The sequence below is a fragment of the Myotis yumanensis genome, unplaced genomic scaffold, assembly GCF_028538775.1.
Source record: "Myotis yumanensis isolate MYYU_CA2020_CCGP unplaced genomic scaffold, mMyoYum1.0.hap1 SCAF_7, whole genome shotgun sequence".
NCBI classification, from domain to species: Eukaryota; Metazoa; Chordata; class Mammalia; order Chiroptera; family Vespertilionidae; genus Myotis; species Myotis yumanensis.
This window is the reverse complement of record NW_027223758.1, coordinates 27,047,003-27,072,683: the sequence shown is the minus strand read 5'-3', so window position 1 is coordinate 27,072,683 and position 25,681 is coordinate 27,047,003. Positions and strand designations below refer to the sequence as shown.

The 25,681-nt window shown below is 43.1% G+C and overlaps 1 protein-coding gene across 1 annotated transcript in view; it reads right to left on the bottom strand.

Annotated features, from left to right (window-relative positions):
• The window catches only part of HAO1 (hydroxyacid oxidase 1), a 61,613-nt gene extending 36,506 nt beyond the window's left edge, over positions 1–25,107 (bottom strand). Inside the window, exons 1-2 of the mRNA XM_070421445.1 lie at positions 24,936–25,107; positions 14,599–14,750 (exon numbers count right to left, since the gene is read on the bottom strand). Coding sequence (XP_070277546.1) covers positions 14,599–14,750; positions 24,936–25,072 — 289 coding nt within the window. The 5' untranslated portion in view covers positions 25,073–25,107. The remainder of the gene's footprint in view (positions 1–14,598; positions 14,751–24,935) is intronic.
• Positions 25,108–25,681: the final 574 nt, after the last annotated feature.

The following is a 25,681-nucleotide window of genomic DNA, read 5'->3' as shown; positions in this document are numbered from 1 at the left end:
AGTAGAGCTAAAGGGCTGTAGTGTTTGCATAGTCCAGCCATCAAACAATAATACCTGGAAGGATTTTTTTTTTTAAATTTTCACTACATTCTTCTGTTTCTCTGCTTTCATTTCCCAGGTGTTTGGTGATGGTGACACTGGGGAGCCTGCAACCAAAGTACGTGCCCTTGACCAGAATCGAACCCATGACCCTTCAGTCTGCAGACCGATGCTCTAACCACTGAGAAAACCCAGCTAGGGCTGTACTCTGTTTTCTTATTTGTTCTTTTTCCTTTCATTTTACTTTGAAAACTAAACCCTATGAGGAGAGCCCAAAATTAAGCGAGAGAGAAAGAGAGAATAAAAATGAGAACCCCAGGTCAGAAAGCACTCAAATGGTTACTGGGGAAGAGCAGAGAATAAGTTAGCCATAGGCACGAGTCTACAGGGCTGGGTGGGCTGCTGAGGACAGGAGATTATGGACATCACTCATTCATAGGGTTGCCAGGAGTCAGAGTCCACTCAATAGCACATAACACACACTCTTTCATTTGCAATGCAATTGTAAGTATAATTATATGGAAATAAATGTGGTTAATGTCATTATTATATATAATGTCATTGGAAAATATTGGTGCATTCTGTTTAACAGAATAAAAGTTACCCTCAGACCTGCTCACAATCAAGTTTCTTGTTAGAGTTACGTTACATGCCCTAGGGTGGGGAAATGCTGTAAGGGTCTACAATGAGTTGGCATAAGACTGAGTGCAGCTCAGCCTCCCCAAACCACGGGTAAATAGAGTTAACGCAATTTCCTATGTTATGGAACCTGTAATTCACTACAGAGGTTTATATCAACTCATATTAGATATAAATGCAGTCACCTCTGGGTTGGTACAAATCCTAAACTCCAATGTACAGTGATTTTAATGGGCTCGAGCTTTGCAAAACATCATGAACTGGCAGAATCCTCCCTATGGCTATGAAATGCAATGTGCTTCTAGATTTTGGCAGGGTTTTGCTTTACCTCAGGCCTTAATGAAAATGTTTATTTCTGATCCCAGTCATCTGGATGTGGAGGTGAGAAGATAAGAACTTAAGTTTTGGGGGCTGGACACTAAGTCTACTGCCCTGGTTCTTTGATTAAAAACCACTTTGTACACATCTCCCTCATTTCTCTAGAGTCTGCTTCTGACTTCCTGCTGCATTTTGGGCAGTTCTCCTGAAATCAGCTGCCTCTCAGAAGAAGATCTTAGAAGGTCTTTAATGAGAATGCTATTCATGCCACATCTAACACTGTTTCATCTTGAGGATCTGAACTATGCCTTTGGTTGGGATGCAACAGGAACTACCATTCTAGACTTTCCAGTGCTTCTCAAGCTTTGATGTGCATAGGAATCATGTGGGAATGTTGATAAAATTCAGATTCTGACCCAGTAGGTCTTGGATGGAACTTGAGATTCTGCATTTCTAACAAGCTCACCAATGATACTAATGCTTTTGTTCATGAAGGATACTTTAAAAACAAGGTAGACATTTTCATTCACAAGGACTCATCCAAGTTAATAGGAGATATCCGATGGCTCGAGTGAAGATAGACCTTATAGAAAATTGTAGTGCATGGTTTCCAATTGCCAGTCACATTCTGCTGATGGATCTGTCTTTCCTCTCCACAGGTGTCCCTCTGGAAAGAAGCACAGGTATATCTGCCACATTTTCTCATGCATTCATCTCTTACTAGTTTTAAAGTCAAGGTATTAAATTGCATTTTAGTAACACCCTTCAGCACACTTCACCCTCATCTGATGTATTTTATAAGCTTGCTGATCTAGGATTTGCCCAGTTTCCTAGATTTTAGATTAGAAGCAAAAACAAATGCCAAACTAAAAGTAAAATGACAGAAGATGAGGAAGAAGAGGGAGAGGTTACTCAAAGCTGAGAAGGCACAATTTACCAATTGTAGAATTGCTTCCAAATGTTTAATGTCAGGTCCAACAGTCTTACACATATACACTGAGTGGCCAGATTACTATGACCACCTGACGTTTGTAGGCAAATTAGCTATAATTTTGCACTGAAGTTGCTAAAGGGCCAGACCATTATAAATAGGGAAGCAGGTTGTTTACCATGACAGTAGAAGTACTTTTTTTCTGAGGATATGGGTAAACAACTCGATTTAACAGCCTTTGAATATGGGAGATATATATATATATATATATATAGAGAGAGAGAGAGAGAGAGAGAGAGAGAGAGAGAGAGAGAGAGGCCAGATTATTTATTATGACCACCCCATCAGTACTTTGTTGTGCCACCTTTTGCCTTCAGTACTGCAGCAATTCTTCTTGGCATTGACTCCACCAGATGTTGAAAGGTGATGCAAGGAATCTGACACCATGCCTGATGAATAGCACTGTCCAGTTCTGTGAGATTTGATGGTTGTGGAACCAGCTGCCTGATGGCTCTTTTAACTTCATCCCACAAATGCTCAATTGGATTGAGATCTGGTGATTGTGGGGGCCACCTAAGCAAGGTAAAGTCTCCCTCATGTTCTTGAAACCACTCCTGCACACATAATACGAGCACCGTGGCATGAAGCATTGTCTTGTTGGAAGAAGCCATCTCCATTGGGATACGCCATCAACATGATAGGATGAACCTGATCAGCAACGATATTTAGGTATGTTGTGCTATTCAGACATTGTTACACACGAATTAAAGGGCCCAAATCATGCCAGGAAAACATGCCCCAAACCATAACACTGCTCCCACCAGCTTGAAAAGTTGTACTCATGCATGTGGGGTGCATGCTTTCATGCTGTTTCCACCAAATTCTCACTCTGCCACCTGCATGATATAACTGGAAACATGATTCATCGGACCACATGACTTTTTTCCAATGCTCGACTGTCCAATCCTTGTGTTCCTGTGCGAATTGGAGACGTTTTCTATTGGTAACTGCAGACAGCAAAGGTGTTCGAACAGGCCTTTGGCTTCCATATCCCATACAATGCAGTGTACGGCTAATTTGCCTACAAATGTCAGGTGGTCTGGCCACTCAGTGTAAGTAAGATGCTGAATCATCAGGTAAAACTAAAGTTCATTATGCTAGGATTGACAAGGAAGGGGGTTATAATACATTTGAGGATGATGTTCATCCACAACCACTATCACAATAAACAGAGGAAAATATAAGATATGAAAGAAAATGTCTGTAATGTGGAACATAGACTCATGTGGGACAATCACATGCCCAGGTTAGAGCAGAACAATGAAGCAATGTGCTACTTTGGGTCCAAATGATTCCTTTGAAAATAGCTCTGCTTTATGGGAAAGATGAGTTGGTTTCCAAAATTATGTGTTTGAAGGAAAAGGGGTAATATGTTCAAAGAGCCTAACGTGCTTTTTTTAGGTACCTTTGATTAAAACCCTCCTGCAAAACTTAGTCATCAAAACAGCTGTGCTGAAATTTTCTTAAGAAAACGTGTTTTGTCATCTGCACCGGAAGTCATTACCGAATGGGGAAAATATGCAATGACAAAGTACCAAGCAGTTGTGCGGTTCTAACACACAGAAATGTTTGCATAAATGTGCACCCTCACATCCAGTGAGTGTGTCAGCCTTTCTTTGCACAGGAACTACCAGTACACGGGTTTGTTAGAGACACAATTGACAATGTTCTATGACTGCCTAAAATTACCATTGCGATTACTCAGAAAAGGAATGTTCTAAAGTCAGTAATCCAAGAGAAGAACAAAACTTCCACTACAATTATACTGGAAATACTTAGAAGTGGTCAAACAAATCTTAATTTACTATTTAGGGAACATAATCAATTTAAACTCTGCCAAGAAAGGCCAGGAAACCAGACTTCATCTTTCCTGTGATTTCATGATGGTCCATTGTCTGAATTTGTGCAGTAAAAGAATGAGTGATCGCCCTGCCACTACACCCTGAGAAGTCTTGTTCACGGTATGGAAATATTATTGAGGAACAGTTAGTCCCAATGACATCTTAGCCCTCCCTTCCTTGCTTCCACTTTATCTCTGGGGCAGAACTCTGCAACAGACTAAAACATTAGCTGTACTGTAATGATTCCCAGGTTCTTATTCTGTCATTTTACTGAGTTGTGAGGTCTGGGCATAACTGGCAGATTGTATGTGGTCCATACCACAGTAAGATGCCTTTTAAAACAGTTTCAAAGAATATCAAGTTTGGACACGACGACTTCTATCAGCCTCAGTTTAACAACCTCAGGGTTGGTTATATACGTGTGGGCCTCTGACTTTGCACTGTTACACTTCACCATCAGACACACTAATAACTCGAGAAGAAGAAATTTTATCCTCTCAAGAAAGCTACCCAATAGCTTAATTTATGGTGCAAAAGTCCTAGAAATTATACCATTTGACATTGGTCTTGAACATAGCTAAAGTTTAATTTTTAATAGCTATTTAAACATGGAATATCAGTTTTGAAAAATTTTAGATGTGAATTATACACTTTACATATATAATATATATTTATGCCTATATATATAAAAGAGGTCCATAATCTTTTCATCTATATGCATGTATATGGACATGTACAGTACATATATGTGTTTATGTATATGTAATGTGTTTATGAAGAAAGACCATGTCCCACTGACTTTTGATTGTTGGCAACAAAGGTTCAAAACATAAATCAGTTGAAGAAGATTAAAAATAAAGATGGTAAAATATAATTTGATTTTTTTTTACTACAATGATGCAAAGAAAGTATTCCTTTCCAAATGTTTAACTGATGTACTTTGGACAAAGTTAAAGTGAACTCTCCTCTCTCCATTAGTCTTTCCTACTTTTGTTTCTTCCTAGTAAAAACGGATAAAAATCATGAACAATGACAAATAACTGGGTCAGACTGGAGTGGAACAGATCAAACCCCATCCTAACCACTGACCAGCTCTAGACCTTGGTCAAGGGCATGATTTTCTTCCACGTCGGTGAGGAGAATGATAAATGATAATCACCTCACAGGTCTACTTTGAGGATTAATGATAGGAATGTAAGGTCCAAACTTCTGGTGCATAAATGACACTCGCTTCAGAAAGAGTCAAAGTTTCCTTTAAAGCCAATCTGGTGCTTTTCCTGGATTTGGGTAAATTGAGAATAACGGGGACATTTTCCTCGTAGCTATGCTGAAATGTATATCTACTCGGTCACCTAGTACAACACATAAATATATAAATCAATAAAGCTTTCAAAAATACATCGTTTGGGTCTGGAGCAAAGGAAATGACAATTTTTCTTGCTGAATGGTCTTTCACTCACTGTTAGGGTTGATCACTTAATCTCGGAAAAATCCAGAAAATTCAACAGCTAAAGCTCTCACCTACACCCTAATTCAGTTCGCTGGGATCTGTATGGCTCTTTGTGTCCCTCTGCAATCTGTTCCACCTGCACCTTAATAGGTGGTCAAGTCATAGCTGGTCCCAAAACTTCACTCTGGAATGTTCTGGCCTTTTAGGCTCAAAAAGAAAGTGTTTAGATTTAATGGTTTTATGGCCCATCAAATCCTGTGTGGTAGCCTCTAATTGCATCCAGGGGCAGACATTTCTTTTAAAATCTTTTTTTTTTCTTCTTCTTTTGACAGTTTAATAAGAATTTGCTAATATGCTGAGCATTCCTGGAACACATTAGATGGGTCTGCATGGTTCTCCATTTGAGGTGCCAGCACTCCCTCATGTGGCACCTGTCCATATGACAAGTCAGAAGCAAAGGGATACATGGCTGCTGAATCCCCTTTTTTCTCTTTCTTTGTGACTTCCATGTTTAAACGGAGCAAAAAGAGCTAATGTAAAGGGTGATCTAAAATTTATTGCAGCCACTGCGCATAAAAGCAGAGAGATTTCCATGATAATGTCCCAAAAGCTGCAGTGATTAGTAAGCATTTTATTAATGGGCTCTTTGAAAATCAGAGATGCTCTGCTTATCTTGCAAGATGGAAAGGTAACCTAATGAGACCACCCCTTTTATAGGCTACTAGCATTTATGTTTATTATTGCTATTTCCTTCAATATGTTAATTATTTGTAGAAATGATTTGATAATCATCCCTGAAGTTTATATGAATGATAAAACTTTAAACATCAAAATCCAGTCTTATAAGTTTCAGATGAATGTGCCTTGATGAGTAGAAGCCTTTCTATGACTGCCTAAATGTAACAATTGTCAGTTATCAAAATGCTGACTAAGTCATCTACTGCAGCAAATCTCTGCATCATCGCACAATGCATGGCAACTGCTCTCCACTCAGGGTTTCCCAGCTGTTTTCCTTCTATCTTAAGAGTTTAAATTTTTCTTTGTTTAAGATTCAAGGCCCTTTATTTTATGTTTCTGAATTTTGTACAAGCTCATACTTTCTAACGAGTTTCATAGTCTTTGGCTTGTTCCATGCTTTCAAAACTAAAGGGATAAATCTATGAAAACAGGATGTTTGCAGTTCATATTTCAAGACTATGGCAGAGAGCTTGCCTTCGGCTTCTTGCTGCAGTTAACGACATTTGGAAATATCAGTAACTGACCAGGATATTATCGACAGCATTGCCTATGTGATCAATAAGCTTGAGCAAAGTATTGAACCTTTGCAAGCCTCAGTGTCCACATCCACAGACTGTTGGAGAAACATCCTGGCAGTTTGGGGCTCACACATTTTCAGATGGTGGTCAGGGAGAGACGAGTTAATAAATTCACCTTGCCTGACACATATTCATTGCTATCATCTTTGGCCACAGCCTTTGAAGTACAGCTTTTAAAATGTGCGTAGCATTTATTAAACACCTATGAGTTTTCAGGAAGATCCAGAGATAAATGCCTATCGGCTTGCTCTCCTCTAGTCCAAGAATACAGCTGTGAGAACTGAAAACCAGAGGCACACAGTGCCCTCTCCACCATCTGTGTTCTCTGGGCTGGCATGGGAGATAGAAGGCAGAGGATAGTGGTGGGACATCAGAAATATAAGGAAGGCCGGTTCTCTAATTTGAATGGCCTCTCTTTTTGCATGTGATAAAATTTTAAATGAGCACAAAACTATTACATACTGAAAAAAATTAGAAAGATCACCCACTGTTGGGAATTTTCTGATTTTGTTTTTGAGTTTTCTCTTTGTGGAGGTTTTTTTTCCTTTGCGTTTGTCTTAGCAGCAGAACTTCTTTAAAGCACTGTTCTTTTGAACTGCAACGTGCAACGTAAGTGGCCTAGCTTCCCTGAGATCCTTGGGGACAAGCCCAGCCTCCTTCAGACGCCATGTGCAAACCCCTGATCTTGCTTAAGCAGCTCACTCTATCACTGAGGTAACATAATCCTAGAGAGTGAAAAGGACCTGCCACAAGAAGTGAAACTAGTTAGCGGTGAATTTCCACATAAATCAGATGTCCCAGCCGGGCAGCCCATGGGACAGTTGTAGCCCACAAAAGTATTTGCTTTGGCCCACACATTGTTGCCCCAAACAGTGTTTTAGAGAGTTTTGATTTATCTGCCAACATAAAAAAAAACCAGGAGATTGCACATAAAAATCAAGGCTTCTCTTAAAATTTCTGAAGATTGGTAACTCCACATCCTCACTCCCTCGGGGCAACAGTTGGCTAGCACCAGGCTAGGGCTGCCCCCTTCTGATAGAACCTGCAATCTCAGGTTTGCTGGTCTCCACCCCGGAGCTTACATTGTTGTTTTCTTACCCTCGCCCCTCTTGGGATATTTACATGATCAGGTGGGCCCTTAAAGCCATTTTTTGAGGTTCCTGCATAAAGCTTAACAAACAAAAATATCTTTAGCTAAGTAAAAAGAGCTACTTTCATTCCCACTAAGGTGTCAACGGAGTGTACTTTTCTGAAAGTGTTTTTCATGTGCAGAAGAGAAAGATTTGAGAGACTCTGGACTCTGAGGGGCAAATAAAAAGTGCACCACTTTTTGGGAAGCTTTCCCTGGCATTGATCTTATGTAATCCTCACAAGAACCCCTAAAGCAGTGGTTCTCAACCTTCTGGCCCTTTAAATACAGTTCCTCATGTTGTGACCCAACCATAAAATTATTTTCGTTGCTACTTCATAACTGTAATGTTGCTACTGTTATGAATCGTAATGTAAATATCTGATATGCAGGATGGTCTTAGGCGACCCCTGTGAAAGGGTCGTTTGACCGTCAAAGGGGTCATGACCCACAGGTTGAGAACCACTGCAAAAGATAAGAACTGTTACTCAACTAGGGCTGCCAGATACAGCAAATAAACATACAGGACACCCGATCATAAATGATTTGTTGTTTATCTGAAATTTACATAGTCATTGCCATTTTGAAAATGACAAAAAGAGTAGCTTCTTCATTGGTCACTCTATACCCACACAGCCAGGTAAGAAAGTAGAGCCCTATTCTTAGGCCCAGCTTATACTGGGCAAGTGCCCTACAGTGGTGAGAAGAAAGGCCAAAAGCCCTTAAGCAGGGCTCTGTGAAGAAGTCTGAAGAGCCAACTGGGGAGATGAGACTGTGGTACCATGGCTACTTCCAGAACTTTCTGGAAGCCCATTTTAATTATTCAGGCCGGGCCATTTTCTGGGGATTTGAATGAACCTCGCCTACACTTACTGACCAGGCTGTAGGGGATCCTTTCTCCAGAGAGAGTTGCTTACTAACCCATGTCCCTTGAACTTGGCCCCAACTTCTTCTAGCGAGAGGGGCCAAGGCCTTGGAAACAGGAAAACTTGATTTGGAGTCAGATCATTAAGAGGGCGGGGAAAAAAGAAGTCCTCTAAATAACTTGCACAGGTTCCACACTCTCCCCAAGGATCAGGCTTGCTCGAGAAGATTTCTATATTTTGAAACAATTGAGTAAATCAAATATCAGCTGAATCAATTTTCAGAGTTTTGAGAAAAGAAAGTAATTTCTACCAAATATGCATGTTCTTACACTCTTACTTAACTTTGCTTGAGGCTATATATAATCTCCAGTTAGCCTCTGTCTTGGTTTGCATCCTTCCAGAAGCCAACAATGAGACAAATATGTGAGTACAGAGTCTTTTTTCTGGGAATAATCCCAAGTGAGTTGATGGAGTAGGAAAACAGAGAGGGACCGGAAGATAGTAAATGAATGGGATATTAGTGAGCAGGTAACTTCTGAGAGCAACTGGGGCTCAATACCATAGGGGAGCCCTGGGCAACAATATTAGAAAATGTGTCAGGTACTCTAATCAAGCAAAGATGGGGTATTTCTGTAACTCCTCTGCATCATTGGCTGAGGGGTCCCTCCCACTCGCCCACCCATGCTGACATTTCTCATTTTGCTGCCAGAGAAAATGGCAGGCGAAAAGTTGCAGGTTCTGACACAAACAGTAACTAACAAGGAAATAGATCCCAGGCACCAAGGGCATCTGCTCCAGGTGCACATCCCTTCCTCCCAAGGCACCTATCCATCTCACAACCCAAACATACCAACCAAGGAACACTCTTTGTTATGAGCTGATCTCTATTGGCTAAGCGTGCCCCCCCGCCCCCAAACCCAGCCTAGAGAGTGAGGTACTTGATAGACATCAGGATAAGGTGGAGCAGGCAGAACAAAGGTGTGCTGACATGAGAACTCAGAAGAACTGGCAATGAAGGTTACACACGGTGCCCTGGAGAATCTAAGACCCTTTAACGTTTAAACTAAACATTAAAGAGACCATCAACCCATAGGTGGTAAGTGGAATATAGAAGAAAACTGTGTGAATGTTTAAATACTCAAGGGAGGGTTCTATTATAAATCTGGAAGATAAACCGTGATATCACTGCGCAGATATCACTGATCCAGGGTCTTAGATTCTCCAGGGCACCGTGTGTAACCTTCATTGCCAATTCTTCTGAGTTCTCATGTCAGCACACCTTTGTTCTGCCTGCTCCACCTTATCCTGATGTCTATCAAGTACCTCACTCTCTAGGCTGGGTTTGGGGGCGGGGGGGCACGCTTAGCATGTACTTAAAGTTTAGGAGACTATAATTGACAAATAAGTGGGCTTCCCCTCATGACATTTTATGGTTTTTTTTCTGGAAATTAAAGGTAGCACATGTAATCAGGAGCCCAGATTCAAACCAAATTGCCGGGGTCTGAGTCCATCTTTATCATTTATTAGTTGTGTGTGATCCTGGGCAAGTTATTCATCTGCTGTGTAAAATGGGCTTAATAATAGAACTACCACTTTGGGCTGCTCCAAGGATTCAATGCTTTAATACTTGTACTTAGAATAGTGCCTGGAATGTGCTCATTGCTTGATAGGTGTCTGATAAAGAAATATAAAGGAATCCTACAATAGATATTTAATAATGCCTCATGATTAGTGCCAGGAGGAAATAGTGTTGGATAAAATAGTCCTACCTACATTATCAAATTATAGTTCCAAAGTAAGCTTTTTTCTCATTTTTCTTTCCACACCACCAAAAATAAGAAGCACGAATCTTGAACCCATTAGAAATGAGGTGGAGGATAAGTCTTGTCACGGACTAGCTATGAAAACCTGCTTTCTCTGGGACTCTAGCTGTTCGCTCACACCTTGGGGACAGTGACCCTGTCAAGTATCAAATAAAGTAACTCATCTATAAAACTCTAATATGCAAATAGACCAAACGGCGGAACAACCGAACAACTGGTCGCTATGGCGTGCACTGACCACCAAGGGGCGCATGCAGAACATGGCAGGCGTTAGCAGCAGGCAGCAGAGTGTAAAACATGGTGGGTGTCGGCCATGGGGGGATGGTGGAGCAGGTGAGCAGGGGCTCCAGACCAAGGCAGGGCACTGGTCGCTGTCCTCGGGGCGAGCCTCTGGTGGTTACTAAAAATTCTTGTTCCCACGCACTGTAGTCCTGCCCAGCTCTCATACCTACTGCCAGTGCCAGGCCCACTCACACCCACTACCAGTACCAGAGCCACTACTCACACCCGCTGCTGGCGACTGGCGCTGGCCTTGATCGCTCAGCACCATCAGCGGGTGAGAGCAGCAGCTGCCAGACCCTATCACTCCTTAGGCTTCTCCACCTCCACCTGCTCCTGAGGGGTGATCGGGGCTGGCAGCCATTGCTCACACCGCTGCCGATGCTGGCCCCAATTGCTCTGTGCCATCAGGGTGTGTGAGCAGGGCTGGCTCTATCAACTCACGGGAGTGGCGGTGAGAGTGGGGCTGCCAGCAGACAGGGGACCAGGGGCCGCAGCGGGAGAGGCCAGGAGGGGGCACAGAGGATGGGCTGAGACCTCCCCCTGTGCCCACCTCAGCCTCACAGCCCACAGTTCCTTTCAAGGTGCACATATTCATGCACTGGGAACCTAGTAGATAAATAACTTGCAGGCCCTTAGGTGTTTTACGAAGTGAGCTCTGCTTACTGCTTTCTTTTACTTCTCTTGCTTCTTTTCTATTTTCTTCATGATTCCTAATCCATTTTTCTTTCATTTTTATCATTCCCCTCTTACAAAATAATCCAAAGGAAATGTTTTAGACCAAAACTAAGAGGACTATAAAGTCAGTAATAATCTTATCAGCCATAGGTAAACTCTTGTAAAGAGTAGTCAGCCTTCTTAGTCTTTAAATATGAATGTATTTTAGGCCCTTACTATTGTTTGTAGCTGCATTTTAAAATTTCTTATAGTGTCACATTTTTTATTCCACTACACTCTATGATATGACTTAAAAAAAATTATCCTATTTTTAATGCACCCTCTTTTTTGCAACCTATTTCCAATTATGGGACATTTGGGTGTTTTTCTCCAAATTTTCTCCTATCCTATCTAATAATAGAGAAACATGGTAATTAACCGTAACTTTGCTACCCTTCCCATTGGCTAATCAGCAGGGTATGCAAATTAACTGCCAACAAAGATGGCGGCCGGCAGCCACACAGCTGAAGCGAGCAGGAGGTTTGCTTGCTCCAGGGATGGAGGAAGCCAAGGTTCCCCGCCTGCCTCAACCCAGCTCTGAGCTCTGGATGCAACAATGTTGCAATTATAGAAGCTAAACAAACTCAGATGCCTGCTTTCAACCAGCCGTGGTCTCAGAGCTGGAGCCGGCTCTCAGCTCCAGTGACAGCTATAGAAGGTAAATAAATCCCAGAAAAAAAAAAAAAAAAAAAGAGGCTGGGAGCTTCAATCACCTGCCAGCCTGAAAATGGCCCTCAGCCCCTCACCCAGACTGGCCAGGCACCCCAGTGGGGACCCCCAACCTGAAAGGGGTGTGGCCAGCTGCAAACAGCCATCAGCCCATCATCCAGGCTGGCCAGGCACCCCAGTGGGGACCCCAACCCTGAAGGGGGTGTGACCAGCTGCAAACAGCCATCAGCCCTCACCCAGGCCGGCCAGGCACCCCAGCAGGACCCCCACCCTGATCCTGGACACCCTTCAGAGCAAATCAGCTGGCCCCCTCCCGTGCACCAGGCCTCAATCCTATATAGTCAAAGGATAATATGCAAACTGACCCTAACAGCAGAAAGACTGGGAATGACTGGTCACTATGACACACACTGACCACCAGGGGGCAGATGCTCAATGCAGGAGCTTCCCTCTGGTGGTCAGTGAGCTCCCACATGGAGGAGCTCTGCTCAGCCACAAGCCAAGCTGACGGCTGCCAGTACAGCAGTGGTGGTGGGAGCCTCTCCTGCCTCCTCAGCAGCGCTAAGGATGTCTGACTGCAGCTTAGGTCTGCTCCCCGCTGGCAAGTGGACATCCTCCGAGGGCTGCCGGGCTGCCAGAGGGATGTCTGATTGCCATCTTAGGCCCAATCCCCCGGGGAGCAGGCCTAAGCCAGCAAGTGGTCACCTCCGAGGGGTCCCAGACTGCGAAAGGGCACAGGCCGGGCTGAGGGACCCCCTATTCCCGAGTGCACAAATTTTTGTGCACCGGGCCTCTAGTTAAAAATAATAGGGCATGAACATCCTTGGAGAAATGTCTTTCCTCAAAATCATTACTATTTCCTTGGATTTCTAGGAAGAGAATTGACAACATCACATATAATTTATATTTCTTAAATTCTGATACACTGTGCCAAATTATTTTCTAGAATGATGACTTCACTTTACCCTCTTTTCAACAGTATTTGAAAATGCACATTTTCTTTCTAATCTCATCAAAAATTATACTCTTAAAATAACAATTTGATATTCAGAAAATAAGATAGGTTGTTATAATTTACATTTATTTATTTGTGAAATTAAAAATTTTTCATATGTTTATTGGCCATTTTTATGTCTCTGTTTGTGAATTTCCTATTTATATCTTTTTCTATTTATATCATTTCACCTATTTTGTGCTAGATATTATTTTGCTTTTTCAAATATAAGGGCCCTTTACACAGAAAGGACATTAACTCTTTGCAGTGTCAGATATTTTTTTTTTAAGTTTGCCATTTGTTTTCATTTTTATAGAAATTTTAGAGCATGGGAGTTTCAGTTTTTTATGTGGCTTTGTTTGCTTTGATTTTAATGATTGGTGTCTATGGCATGCTTGGGAAGGCCTCTGCTATCCCAACTTTAAATAGACAGATATCCACTTAGTATTTACCATTCCCACCCCACCTCCCTTTTTTTCTTCTCCCTGCCCATATTTCAGAATTGCCATAGACAAATGGCTGGGCCCCCAAAGCCACTTATCTGTGTGTGGTCCTAGCTCCAGGCTCAGACCTAAGTGTGTCCAGTACAACCTCACTGTGTCATGCTGATATCCCTGGCAGAATCCTGTGGAAGACATTCCAAGGAGGGAAATGAATCCACAAGATCTTTGATTCTTAGAACTAAAATGCTTTAAAATAGCGTTTTGTTCCTACTCTTCAGACCTGAATTACCTGCCCTGCTTAACATAAAAAAAAGTCAGATAGAATTCATTACCAACTTTATATGAGTTTCTGAAGCACAATGTGGGGAGATTAATTGTTTTGCATATCTTCTCAAATGTTCATAGTTGTTGTAAAACTGGGAAGTTAATAAATTAGCCCTAATAAGAAATGTCTTTACATCATACTTGAATCTCTCATTACTCCCTCCTCCTAAGGCAGTTGGAAATACTCTATTGGGAATATAACCCATTGACAAAAAAACAACCATGGTCCAAAATCATAGCAGAAAACAACCAATCAGGTCACTGCATTTGCTCTTTCATTGTGAGAATCTCACGGGTTTGGGAAAAGCAGTAAGAGCTTTGAAAAAAAGGTAGCCAGGAAGTTGAATCTCATCTCTGCCACTACCTAACTGTATGACCCACGGTGAGTCAATTTCTCAGACCTCCATTTTCTGGTATGTTGATATTAGTCCTCATAATACTAGTAACTAAGAGAAATTGAGCCACTACTCCATGCCAGGCATTTTAATCACTTTACATGTGTAACCCAGGGAGGCAGGTACTATTTTCATCCCCATGTTACACCTGATAAAACCAAAGCACAAAGAGCATGTTGCCCAGAGTCATACAGTTAGAAAGTAGAGGAGCACGATGTGCAAGGTCAGGCATTTGATGGCAGAGTGGGTGAGCTCAATGTTTGTGACTGTAAAAGTATTCAAGAAGTATTTGCTCGGTGCATACAGAGACGAGAGTCACTAAAGGTTAGTCTTCTTCTGGCCCTTTAGTAGGACCTTCTTCCTACCTCGCACAGTTGCAAGCTCCCCATCCACGTGAGCCATGCACTGCATGGCCGTAGCCCCCACGCATATTGGCATGCTGACCCGTTGTCCTAAAACAGAAGTTGACAGGTCTATTTCAGCAACATTCCGGAGCATTCGTGGATACAGCTTCCATCTAGAATTAAGAGAGAAAAAGTTTTAGAATTTCAAAAGCATAACTAGAGCTTTGACATTACATGTTACTTAAAAAGAACATTTTCTTCTATTGAAGTAAATTACAGAGCTAAAGGAAAAGGGACAATTGAAATGTCTGTTAAGATGGAAAGTTAGCAATAAAATAATAACAAATTCCTCAAGCCATTGTTCCCAGTGAGGTATATTTGACACACGGTAGAATTTGCCCATTTGAGTGTAAAGTTTTGTGAGCTTTGACAAATGCATAGTCATATAACTGCAAAAGCAATTAAGATTTACAACAGTCTACCATTCTGAAAAATTTCCCCATTTCCTTTTGTAGTGAAATCCTCCCCTTACCCATCCCTTAACAACGACCAATCTTTTTTTTGTCCCTATAGTTTTACTTTGCAAGAATCTACACTAATAAAAGAGAAACATGCAAATTGGTGTCACTTCGCTACGCTTACCAGACAATCAGAGTGACTATGCAAATTAACCCGACAAAGATGGCAGTTAATTTGCATATGCAGGCACAGAGAGAAGACTGAAGGCTCCGGCCAGAGTGAAGACTGAAGACTGAAGACTGAAGACTGAAGAGGCTTGGCTTCTCTGCTGTGGCCGCAGTGGAGAAGCCAAGCCTCACTGTGGCTGGACCAAAGACCTGGGTCCTAAGTGCCGGAGGAAAACCAGTGCCAGCAGCCAGGGGAAGGAAGACCTATTTTGCGAATCTTTGTGCAATGGGCTTCTAGTCTAATCTAATAAAAGAGAAACATGCAAATTGACTGCACCTCTGCTATGCCCCAAGCCATGCCCACAAGCCAATCAGAGCGATTATATGCAAATTAACCAAACCAAGATGGCGGCCAGCAGCCACGGAGCTGGAGCAAGCAGGAGGTTTGGTTGCCCCAGCGATGGAGGAAGCCAAGCTTCCCTCCTGCCCTGGCTGGCTGTGGCCTCCGCTCAAGGCAACAAAGTTTCAATTATAGAAGATAAATAAATCCCAGATACCTGCTTCCAGCCAGCCTCCACTAGGAGCTTGGGTGGCTGGGGGCTGTCGCCAGCCTGCAAACAGCCATCAGCCCCTCACCCAGGATGGCCACACTCTCATGGGGTGAGGGTCCCGACTGGGGGGCTTGGCCAGCCTGCAAACAGCCATCAGCCCCACACCCAGGCTGGCCAGGCACTCCACCGGGGACCCCCACCCTGAAGGGGGTGTGGCTAGTCTGAAAATGGCCCTCAGCCCCTCACCCAGGCTGGCCAGGCACCCCAGCAGGACCCCCACCCTGATCCGGGACACCTTTCAGGGCAAACCAGCCAGCACCCACCCATGCACCAGGCGTCTATCCTATATAATAAAAGGGTAATATGCAAATTGACCCTAACAGCAGAACGACTGGGAATGACTGGTCACTATGACACACACTGACCGCCAGGAGGCAGACGCTCAATGCAGGAGCTTCCCCCTGGGTGTCAGTGCGCTCCCACAGGGGGCGCTCTGCTCAGCCACAAGCCAGGCTGATGGCTGCCAGTACAGCGGTGGTGGTGGGAGCCTCTCCTGCCTCCTCAGCAGCACTAAGGATGTCCGACTGCAGCTTAGGCCTGCTCCCCGCAGGCAAGTGGACATCCCCTGAGGGCTCCCGGGCTGCCAGAGGGATATCTGACTGCCAGCTTATGCCCAATCCCCCAGGGAGCGGGCCTAAGCCAGCAGGTGGTCACCCCCGAGGGGTCCCAGACTGGGAGAGGGCACAGGCCGGGCTGAGGGACACGCCCCCCCACCCCGAGTGCACAAATTTTTGTGCACCAGGCCTCTAGTAGTATATAAATAGAATCATACAGCGTGTAGGCTGTGAGCCTGGCTTTTGTGACTTAGCATAATGCATCTGAGATTCAGCCATGTTGCTATAGGCATCAGTAGATTGTTCCTTTTGGTTGGTGAATAATATTCTGTGGTAAGAAGGTTGCACAGTTTGTTTATCCATTCTCTTGATAAAAGACATTTAGGATGTTTCAAATTTGGTGCAATTATAAATAAAGTCACAATGAACATTCACTTAAATTTTTTGGGTGAACATAGCTTTCATTTCACTTCCTCCAAGTCATCTGAAGATGGTACAGGAAGGCATGGAAGTCAGATTATAGCTTAAGAAGATGTGCTGTGGCTACTCTGTCATACACAATGTGTGGAGGTTTTTCCAAAATCTTTTTTTTTTAAACATATGTGTTTATTGATATCAGAGAGAGCTAGAGAGAGGGAGAGACAGATAGAAACATCAATGATGACAGAGAATCATTGATTGGCTGCCTCCTGCATACCCCCTACTGGGGATCAAGCTGGCAACCCAGGCACATGCCCTGACCAGGAATTGAACCGAGACCTCCTGGTTCATACGTTGAGGCTCAGCCACTGAGCCACACAAGCCAGGCTTTTTTCAAAATCTATAAGCTGAATTCTGTATCCACTGAAGTATGCTGATGAGGGAAAATTGGAAAAAATTTTTCAGTTTAAAATTGAGTATTTTCTTCAAAAATGTCATGTGGCAGAGACTGGAGTTTTTGACTTTAAGAAATTTTGACTACAGAACATTATGTTAAATGCCTTTTTCTGTGATTGTTTTGTGTTGCAATAAAAATACCAACAACCAAGAACCAAAACTTCACTAGTGAAATTTACAGGAGCGGTACTTGTCTTTCCTCTTGACAAAATTTATATCTCACATTTGTTCAAGATTATTTTATTTCTCATTAGTAACTGATTTCAAAGGAAGAAAACAATAGTGTGAATGCACAGGCATCCATACCTACCAGCGCTTACCTTTCATTACCTAGATCTACCTCTGCTCCCAGGGAGATCAAGGTTTTTAGTCAATAAAGTGAAGTGTGATTTAGTAATGGGGTAACCAAAATAAATCGAACCTCCATGGTTCTTAAGTGAAGCCTACTTCCTATAGTGGAAGGAGAAATTCCGCCTTCATGTTGCTTTGAAAAATAGCTAACCGGTCTGTAATCCAATCCTCCAACCCCCCTCGCCTAATGAAGCAAAAACATCCAGACCCTGCAAAGCATAATAAAGAAGTTTTACTGTGCGATTTCTCTGCAATCCCTTTGAACATCGTTATTTTCCGTCACAACCACATGCACGGCTGCTGGAAGCCTTTTCTTCTCCACTGACCCTCTCAGCACGATTCTTTGATCTCAGTTTTGAAGGGGTGGGGGGAGACAGAAGCCTTGAAGAGAGTTTTTATTACCCATCTTCTCTATGTGTATTATTAGAAGGAGAGAAAAGGATTTTAATAGCAGCCACTGCAGTGCAGGCCATGGGAGGCATTAATATTTACTTAGAGCTGAGGGAACAATGGGAGCTTTTATGAAGTGCACACATAGAGCTACGGGGCATCAGGTGTGTGTGTGTGTGTGTGTGTGTGTGCATGCATGTGCGTACGTGCATGTCTGTGTGTGTGTGTGTGTGTGTGTGTCTGCCTATCTATAGGCAGAGGGGCATTTTCAACTGTCCAATTCTCCCTTGTAAGGCAAGGTTCAATTCTATCTCAGGCAGCAGCTTTACCCTTGTCCACATGGTGGCGCAGTCACTTTAATAACTGTGTATTCCTGCTTCCCTCCACATTATTTTTCTTTTCTGAGAATGACATTAGAGAGACTTGTCAACCAAGGCACCAAATGCAATTCTTAGACAAAATGAGATTAAAAGGCAATGGAGTGGGAAAATGTATGCTCTCAAAGAAGTCCTCCACATTTTGATATTTCCCAAAGAGCAATTTCAATTAACTTTGTCAGTTTCAGTAACTTTGCAAGCCACCAACCCCCACCCCCAATTGAAGTGATTTCCCGCCCCCCCCCCCCTCCAAATCTTACATAAAATAGGAGTTGACTTTAACCTTGGGCTGTGCTCTTCTGAGACCTTCACTTTGAAAAAAGGATATGAATATTGGCAAAACAATTGAACAAACTGAATAATAAACCTTTTTTATTAAGGATGTAAAAAAGATGCCTGAGTAAAGGAAGTAAGGTAAAGGTGAGGGATCCTTTAACAGGGCTTTTGATCCACATTTCACATCCAACAAGGGCCTCAAATTTACCAAAAAATCAGCTGACATACACACAACCCAAAGGGGTGACTCTCTTGAAGGAAGACAGCTGTGTGCTGTTACTGAATCCGACCAACTGGATGGAGTGAATTAATCTTTTATAAATCCTGTAAGATGGTCCTATTGCATTCTAATTTCTACTCTAAGCATTTAAAACATAATATCCTATATAATAAAAGGCTAATATGCAAATTGACCCTAACTGTGGAATGACCGGGAATGATTGATCACTATAATGCTCACTGACCATCAGGGGGCAGACGCTCAATGCAAGAGCTGCCCCCTGGTGGTCAGTGTGCTCCCACAGGGGAGCTCTGCTCAGCCACAAGCTGGGTTGACAGCTGCAAGCGTAGCTACAGTGGCAGGAGCCTCTCCTGCCTCCTCAGAAGCACTAAGGATGTCTGACTGGGGACTCCTGGGCTGCCAGAGGGATGTCTGCTCCTTGGGGAGTAGGCCTAAGATGGCAGGTGGACACCCCCCCCCCGAGGGGTCCCAGACTGCGAGAGGGCACAGGCTGGGCTGAGGGACCCCCCAAGTCATGAATTTTCATGCACTGGGCCTCTAGTCCTATCTAATAATAGACAAACATGGTAATTGACCATACCTTCACTATGCCTCCCATTGGCTAATCAGCACGATATGCAAATTAACCGCCAACTAAGATGGCGGCTAATTTGCATACTGCAGGCAGGGCGGGACAGCACGAACTGCCAGCACGCCACCATCCAGGGCAGGCCAGCCACCCGGGACCCGATTGACAGGTCCCAGGGTGGCAAACCATGCCCACCCCAGAAGCCCCAGCAGCCAGCCGTGCCTTGCCCCAGAAGCCCCAGAAGCCGCCTTATATGGTAGTAACTCTATCAGTAAGCACTCTGAAAGTCAGTGGCATAAATGTACCAATTAAAAGACAGATTATGAGGGTGGATCAAAAGCAAAACCCACTTTAAATATAAAGACACATATAGATTAAAAGTAAATGAATTAAGCTGCAGCCTGTTTTGCTCAGTGGATAGAGCATTATCCCGTGGACTGAAGGGTCCCAGGTTTGATTCCAGTCAAGGGCATGTACCTCAGTTGCTGGCTTGATCCCCAGTCCCTATCAGAGCATGTGCAGGAGGCAACCAATCAATGTGTCTCTCCCTTTCCCTTCACTCTCTCTAAAATTCAATGGAAAAATATCCTTGAGTGAAGATTAACAAAAAACAAAGTAAATGGATTAAGTAACATTAAAGAGATTATAAGAAAAATATATTCCAAATTTTGTTAGTTGTATAATGGTTATGTTTAAATTATTAACACCTAAGAAATTGGGTGAAGGGTACATATAATATACTGAAGTATTTTATAGTTTTTTACATGTATGAGATTATTTCAAATTAAAATATTAAAAAATTAAAAATTAATAAAATATTAATTGAAATGTGCCGAAACCGATTTGGCTCAGTGGATAGAGTGTCGGCCTGCGGACTGAAAGGTCCCAGGTTCGATTCCGGTCAAGGGCATGTATCTTGGTTGTGGGCACATCCCCAGTGGGAGATGTGCAGGAGGCAGCTGATTGATGTTTCTAACTCTCTATCTCTCTCCCTTCCTCTCTGTAAAAAATCAATAAAATATATTTAAAAAAAAAAAAAAGAAATGTATCTGCATTACATGAAAAATCTCCTAATTGCTTCTAGCATAATTTATTAAATTGTGCTAAAATTTACAAGGGTTCAATTAAAAAATATCTTAATTCTAAATGATATAATAGAAAATATATAATAGTGCAGTTATAAGCACTTATCTGAAAATAAAAATTTAAAGAAGGGATTAGCCAAAGAAAATATATGAACAACCCATGGACACAGACAACAGTATGGTGATGGCCAGAGAGAAGTGGGGAGCAAGAGCTGGGTAGAGGGGGCAAAAGGGGGGAAATAGGGACATCCTATATAATAATTATAAAAAGCTAATATGCACATTGACTGAACAGAAGAATGACCGGTTGCTATGATGCGCACTGGCCACCAGGGGGCAGACACTCAATGCAGGAGCACTGCTCAGCCAGAAGCTGGGCTCACGGCTGTGAGCACAGTGATGGTAGCAGAAGCCTCTCCTGCCTCCATGGCAGCACTAAGGATGTCCAACTGATGACTTAAGCCGGCAGTCAGACATCTCCTGAGGGCTCCCGGACTATGAGAGGATGCAGGCCAGGCTGAGCGACCCCCCTCAGGGGTCCCTCTAGTATATATTTAGGGGCCTCTAGTCCTATTTAATAAAGAGGGAATGTGCTAATTGACCTTCATGCCGTTGCAAAGATGGTGGCGCCCACAGCCAATAAGGAGGGAATATGCTACTTGGCTGTGGGCACTGCCTCAAAGATGGCAGTGCCCACAGCCACAAGATGGCAGCACCCAGTCCCACCAGGGCAGCAGGCATGTGGCAGGGCTGGGCCCGCCCCCAAGTGGCCCAGCTGCTCTGCATGCCTGCTTCTGGAGTCCCCCAGTCCTCTCAGCCCCCAAGCTGCCCCGGGCCAACCTGAGGTGCAGGAAAGCCTCAGATGTTGGCTGCCCAGCCACCCAGGGTCAGCCCGAAGCACAGGCAAGCCTCGGATGGTAGCTGCCTAGCTGCCCAGGGCTGTCTGAAGCTCAGGTAACCAAGGCCGGCTGAGGTTTGCGCTGCTGGCAGTGGCAGCAGCAGAGGTGTGATGGGGCGTCACCTTCCCTCAATCGCCAGGTCGCCTCCCACCCCTGAGGACTCCCGGACTGTGAGACGGGGCAGGCCGGGCTAAGGGAACCCCCCCTCCAATGCATGAATTTTCAAATTATCACAATTTTTATAATGTTATTGTTTACCATTCATTCTTTTTAATAGTTTCTGAAGTTCCTGAACCGCCTGCAATTGGTGCATGGTGTGTGTGTGTGTGTGTGTGTGTGTGTGTGTGCATGTGCTTGTCAACACTTATCTGGATTAAAAAACAACAGCTTTGGGGTAGAGGGGGGAAGTAGAAGGGAGGGGGGAGGAGAAGGGGGGGACGGGGGAGAAAATAGAGTTGGGATATGAAATCTCTTGCCATGTGAATCCTCAAAAACAAGAGACAATTAGCTGCTTTTCATCATGCAAGAGCAAAAAGCAACATACCCAGTTTTACAAGCTATCTAAATGATTCTGTGACATTTATGCCTTATGAAAAAATACTGAAAATGCCACTGGTAAGTTTATGTTGCTGCTCAAGTATTAAAGAGAGAATGATACCACTTTTACCATCTGTTATTTTAAAGTGTCAATAAGTGATGCAAAAAGAATGAGAATAGTTTCCTTTTCTAACATCATGAAACTTCTAAATGCCCAAATTATAGAATTATTTTCCACCCGTGTTAATTTCACAAGAAGACACAAAATATGTGCAGATCATGGTTAAGAAGGATACACTGAGTTAATGTGTAGAAGAATCAAATTACCGTCCTTTTTAACATTAACTCCAATGGGGTCAGACCATGTAGGATGCAGCAAGCTGACATCTGCTCTGTTCTTGTCATGTTTGCAATAGAAAACACTGTTTTGAGTGGTTCTATCTATTTGACTTTATTTGTCCTTTTTTGGGGGGGTAGAGAGGCACAATAATATTAGAGTCACAAGTCTTACCCAGAAATTTCTCCAAGCAACTGCTGGGTCACATAAGTGGCACATGTCCCTGGATCTCCAAAATGTGGTTGTCAGAGCTAAGTTCAGAGAGATAAAAGCTGTCGCTGAGAATGACCCTTTATTGTACTTGTGGGAGAGGGAGGTGTATAAATGCCTTTAAAATACCCTGCTATTGTGTCACAACAGGCTATGTGAGGTCTGGTTGTTTTGTAGTCTTCATTTAAATGAGAATGAGAGATTTCAAATTGATTCCCTTCATCCCATGAACACCAAAGCCACCACAACCCCGGCAGAAAATCTATTCTTAATTTCACGTGATCAGCTCAATACAGGGTGAGGGATTAAGGGTCAGCCATTCAGTTACACAGCAAAAGAGGAACTGAGATGTTAGATAGGCAATGGTCTCCAACGTTCGTTGCCGTAAAAACTCAAGTGGTTGATAATAAAACAGCATGTGCCACCCTCCACAGAAGTGGAATATATATATATATATATATCCATGTTTTCCCTTTTAAAGCTGAACAGAAGAGAACGGTCCAGGTTTGTGGGAAAGGTAGCAGAGCAAACTCATTCCCAGTATCTGTGTCCTGTTTAGGACACTCAGCACACACACAGGCTGGGAAGACTCATGGGAACAGAGCACCACGTGGCTCACACACACTGTGAGGTCCAGTTCACAGCTTGGAAGCACCACACGCAGCCTTCTATGGTTCACACAGTTTCTGGAATTCCTAGGGCTGCAGAGGTGGTCCGTCTGCTTGCACACCTTGGCTCCCTCTCGGAGGCCTCCATGGGGCCAATTGTTTTGGGTCAGTTTTACATCAGTGCAACCCACTAGCATTATGGAGGCCAGGCCCATGTGTGTCCATTGGAATGTAAGTTCCCCTGGACAGGAACTTTCTCTGTCTGGCTCATCGATCTGTCCTCAGCATGTAATACAGTCTAGCCCATCGACGTCCCTAATAAGTGTTGGTAGTTTAATTAACTAGCATGGATTGAGTGGAAATAAAGGGAGAGGAAGGCTGTACATAAATGGAATAGGTGGTCACCTGAGCATTGTGCCTTAAGAAATGCTAATAGGCACCACCTCCATAGGCCTAACAAGGGCCTGACATTTCCTTGGTTAAAGTGACCTATTTGGGTTAAGGTGTTGTGTTCAGGAGACTACCAATAGGCAAACCACATTACCTGCTGAACAGAGTTGGCATGGGCCCAGGAAGGGGCATCTTCCAAGAGCAGAAAACTGAAAGGGTCAAAGTACTAATGACTGAAAAAGATGCAGAATTGTAAGCCCCTCCTCTACTCTTAGCCAACTTTTCCCTTCCCTCAGCTCTTCCAGCATTTTTTTTTCCAAGCTCATTTGGTTTCCAGAGAAGATCTGAGACAAAGTCAAGGCTGCCAGAGGTTTGGGGGAGGCCCCAATGTTCACCCCATTCTCAGGCCCCTGCACTGATTTGCAGGTGACTCTGTGCTGCTTGCTAGGGAACACCTCGGTTAGAATGGTGTCATTTCTCCTAATTTATACACGGAAAAGTGATTCTGAGTGATTTTGCTCTAGACTAAAGAAAAAAAAATCAAGAAGAAAGGCAGGTTCTTTCCCCTGGGTATTTTCTGCCTTTTTCTGTTCAATTTCTCACCATCAATAAGCACCCAAGATACTCATTGGCTTTACGAAAGGCTATCATATAAAATGGATGAGCCTGAAAGACTGTAGTGTATTCAGGGCTCCTCTCCCCTACTCGAGCACATAAAGCATATTTGTAACTGCTGAGAGATAAAATGCTCCTTTAAAGTTATTTTCCTTTCTGTTTTTATTACAAGCAGAAAACATAAACCATGACACTCACCATCCTGTGCTTTGAAATATGAAAGTGAAGGGAAAACTGACTTGGGAAGAGAGAGATGAGGTTCTTTGGAGCAGAGATGAAACAGCAGAGTTGAAAGATTAATGCTCTATAGACAAATTGAAATCTAAAGTGAAAGTTTAGAATAGACGACAGTCATCAAAATGAATGATAAGGGGCAAGCCAGCAGAATGGGAACATTTGAGGCAACAATCTGTTCTGGCTCAAGCAGAGATGATTATCTCACATTTAATGTCTTTCCGACACCGTGAGCAGACTCACTGTCCTACTCAGAGAAAAAGACAATGGGGCGATCACAATTTAGCACTGTCTTTTTACACATAGTTAAATTAGTTATCCATATAATTCCAAGCAGGGAAACTTAAAGTTGGCTTTTTCAGTCAATTGTTCAATATCCCCAGGCTTAGAATAGTTTAAAATAATGTAAAAGCCCAAGGTTTCTCCCAATCCCAAGGGTTTCCCCTTCTCTATTAAGCATATAGTTAGCCAAATAATTCCACATCATCGACACTGAAACTAGGAGAACTTATTTTGGTAGAATGTCTTTGTGTAATTTTAAAACATGATTTAAAAATAAACATGTTTTCTTACCTGGAAAATGCCACCATATTATCAGCCAGGGTTTCCTGATCGTTTGCTCCAGACCTATAATAGTCATATATAGACTTCGGAAGAATTGACTTAGCATGTTGTTCATAATCGCTGATACAAACTAGCCGGGTGAACATTTTCACTGGTTATTGCAAGCCCAGGTTGGTTTCATTTATTTTTTTTTTCTGTGTTGCCTTCTACATCTTGACGATTCTGTTATTTGTCAATTATTAATAGACTTTTTCCAAAGTTCAGATTTAGTTCTCTGGTGTTACAATAAGTGAGCAAACATGTGCTTAGACTTTGAAATTCCATTTGAAACTATCAGCCAAAGAAGAGCAACACCTGTCCTAAGCCACGAGAACTGGGGTCGGAGAGGCAGCCATTTCTGTCACATTAAAAAGGCAGACGAATGCGTTAAAAATCAACAAGGTAGAGGAGTACTTGCATGAAACTGCGCTTGGCGTGGCTCAGTTCTGCCTAAGGGAGCTTCTTCCGCACAGTGTGTGCCTTTGCTCCTCACTTGGTACCCAGAATAGGCGGCCATTCATTTCCCTTCACATGTGGACCATGCACATACCATGTGACAAAGAGCTTATGCATCCAGTAAACACAGATGTCTACACAATCTGAGACTTGGCTGATTATAAACATTTGGCTTGAAGAAGGAACATTAAGGTCAAACACATAGCTAATTCTTATAAAACCTTATCTGGCTCTGGAGCGGTTGTAAGGAGGTGCCATTC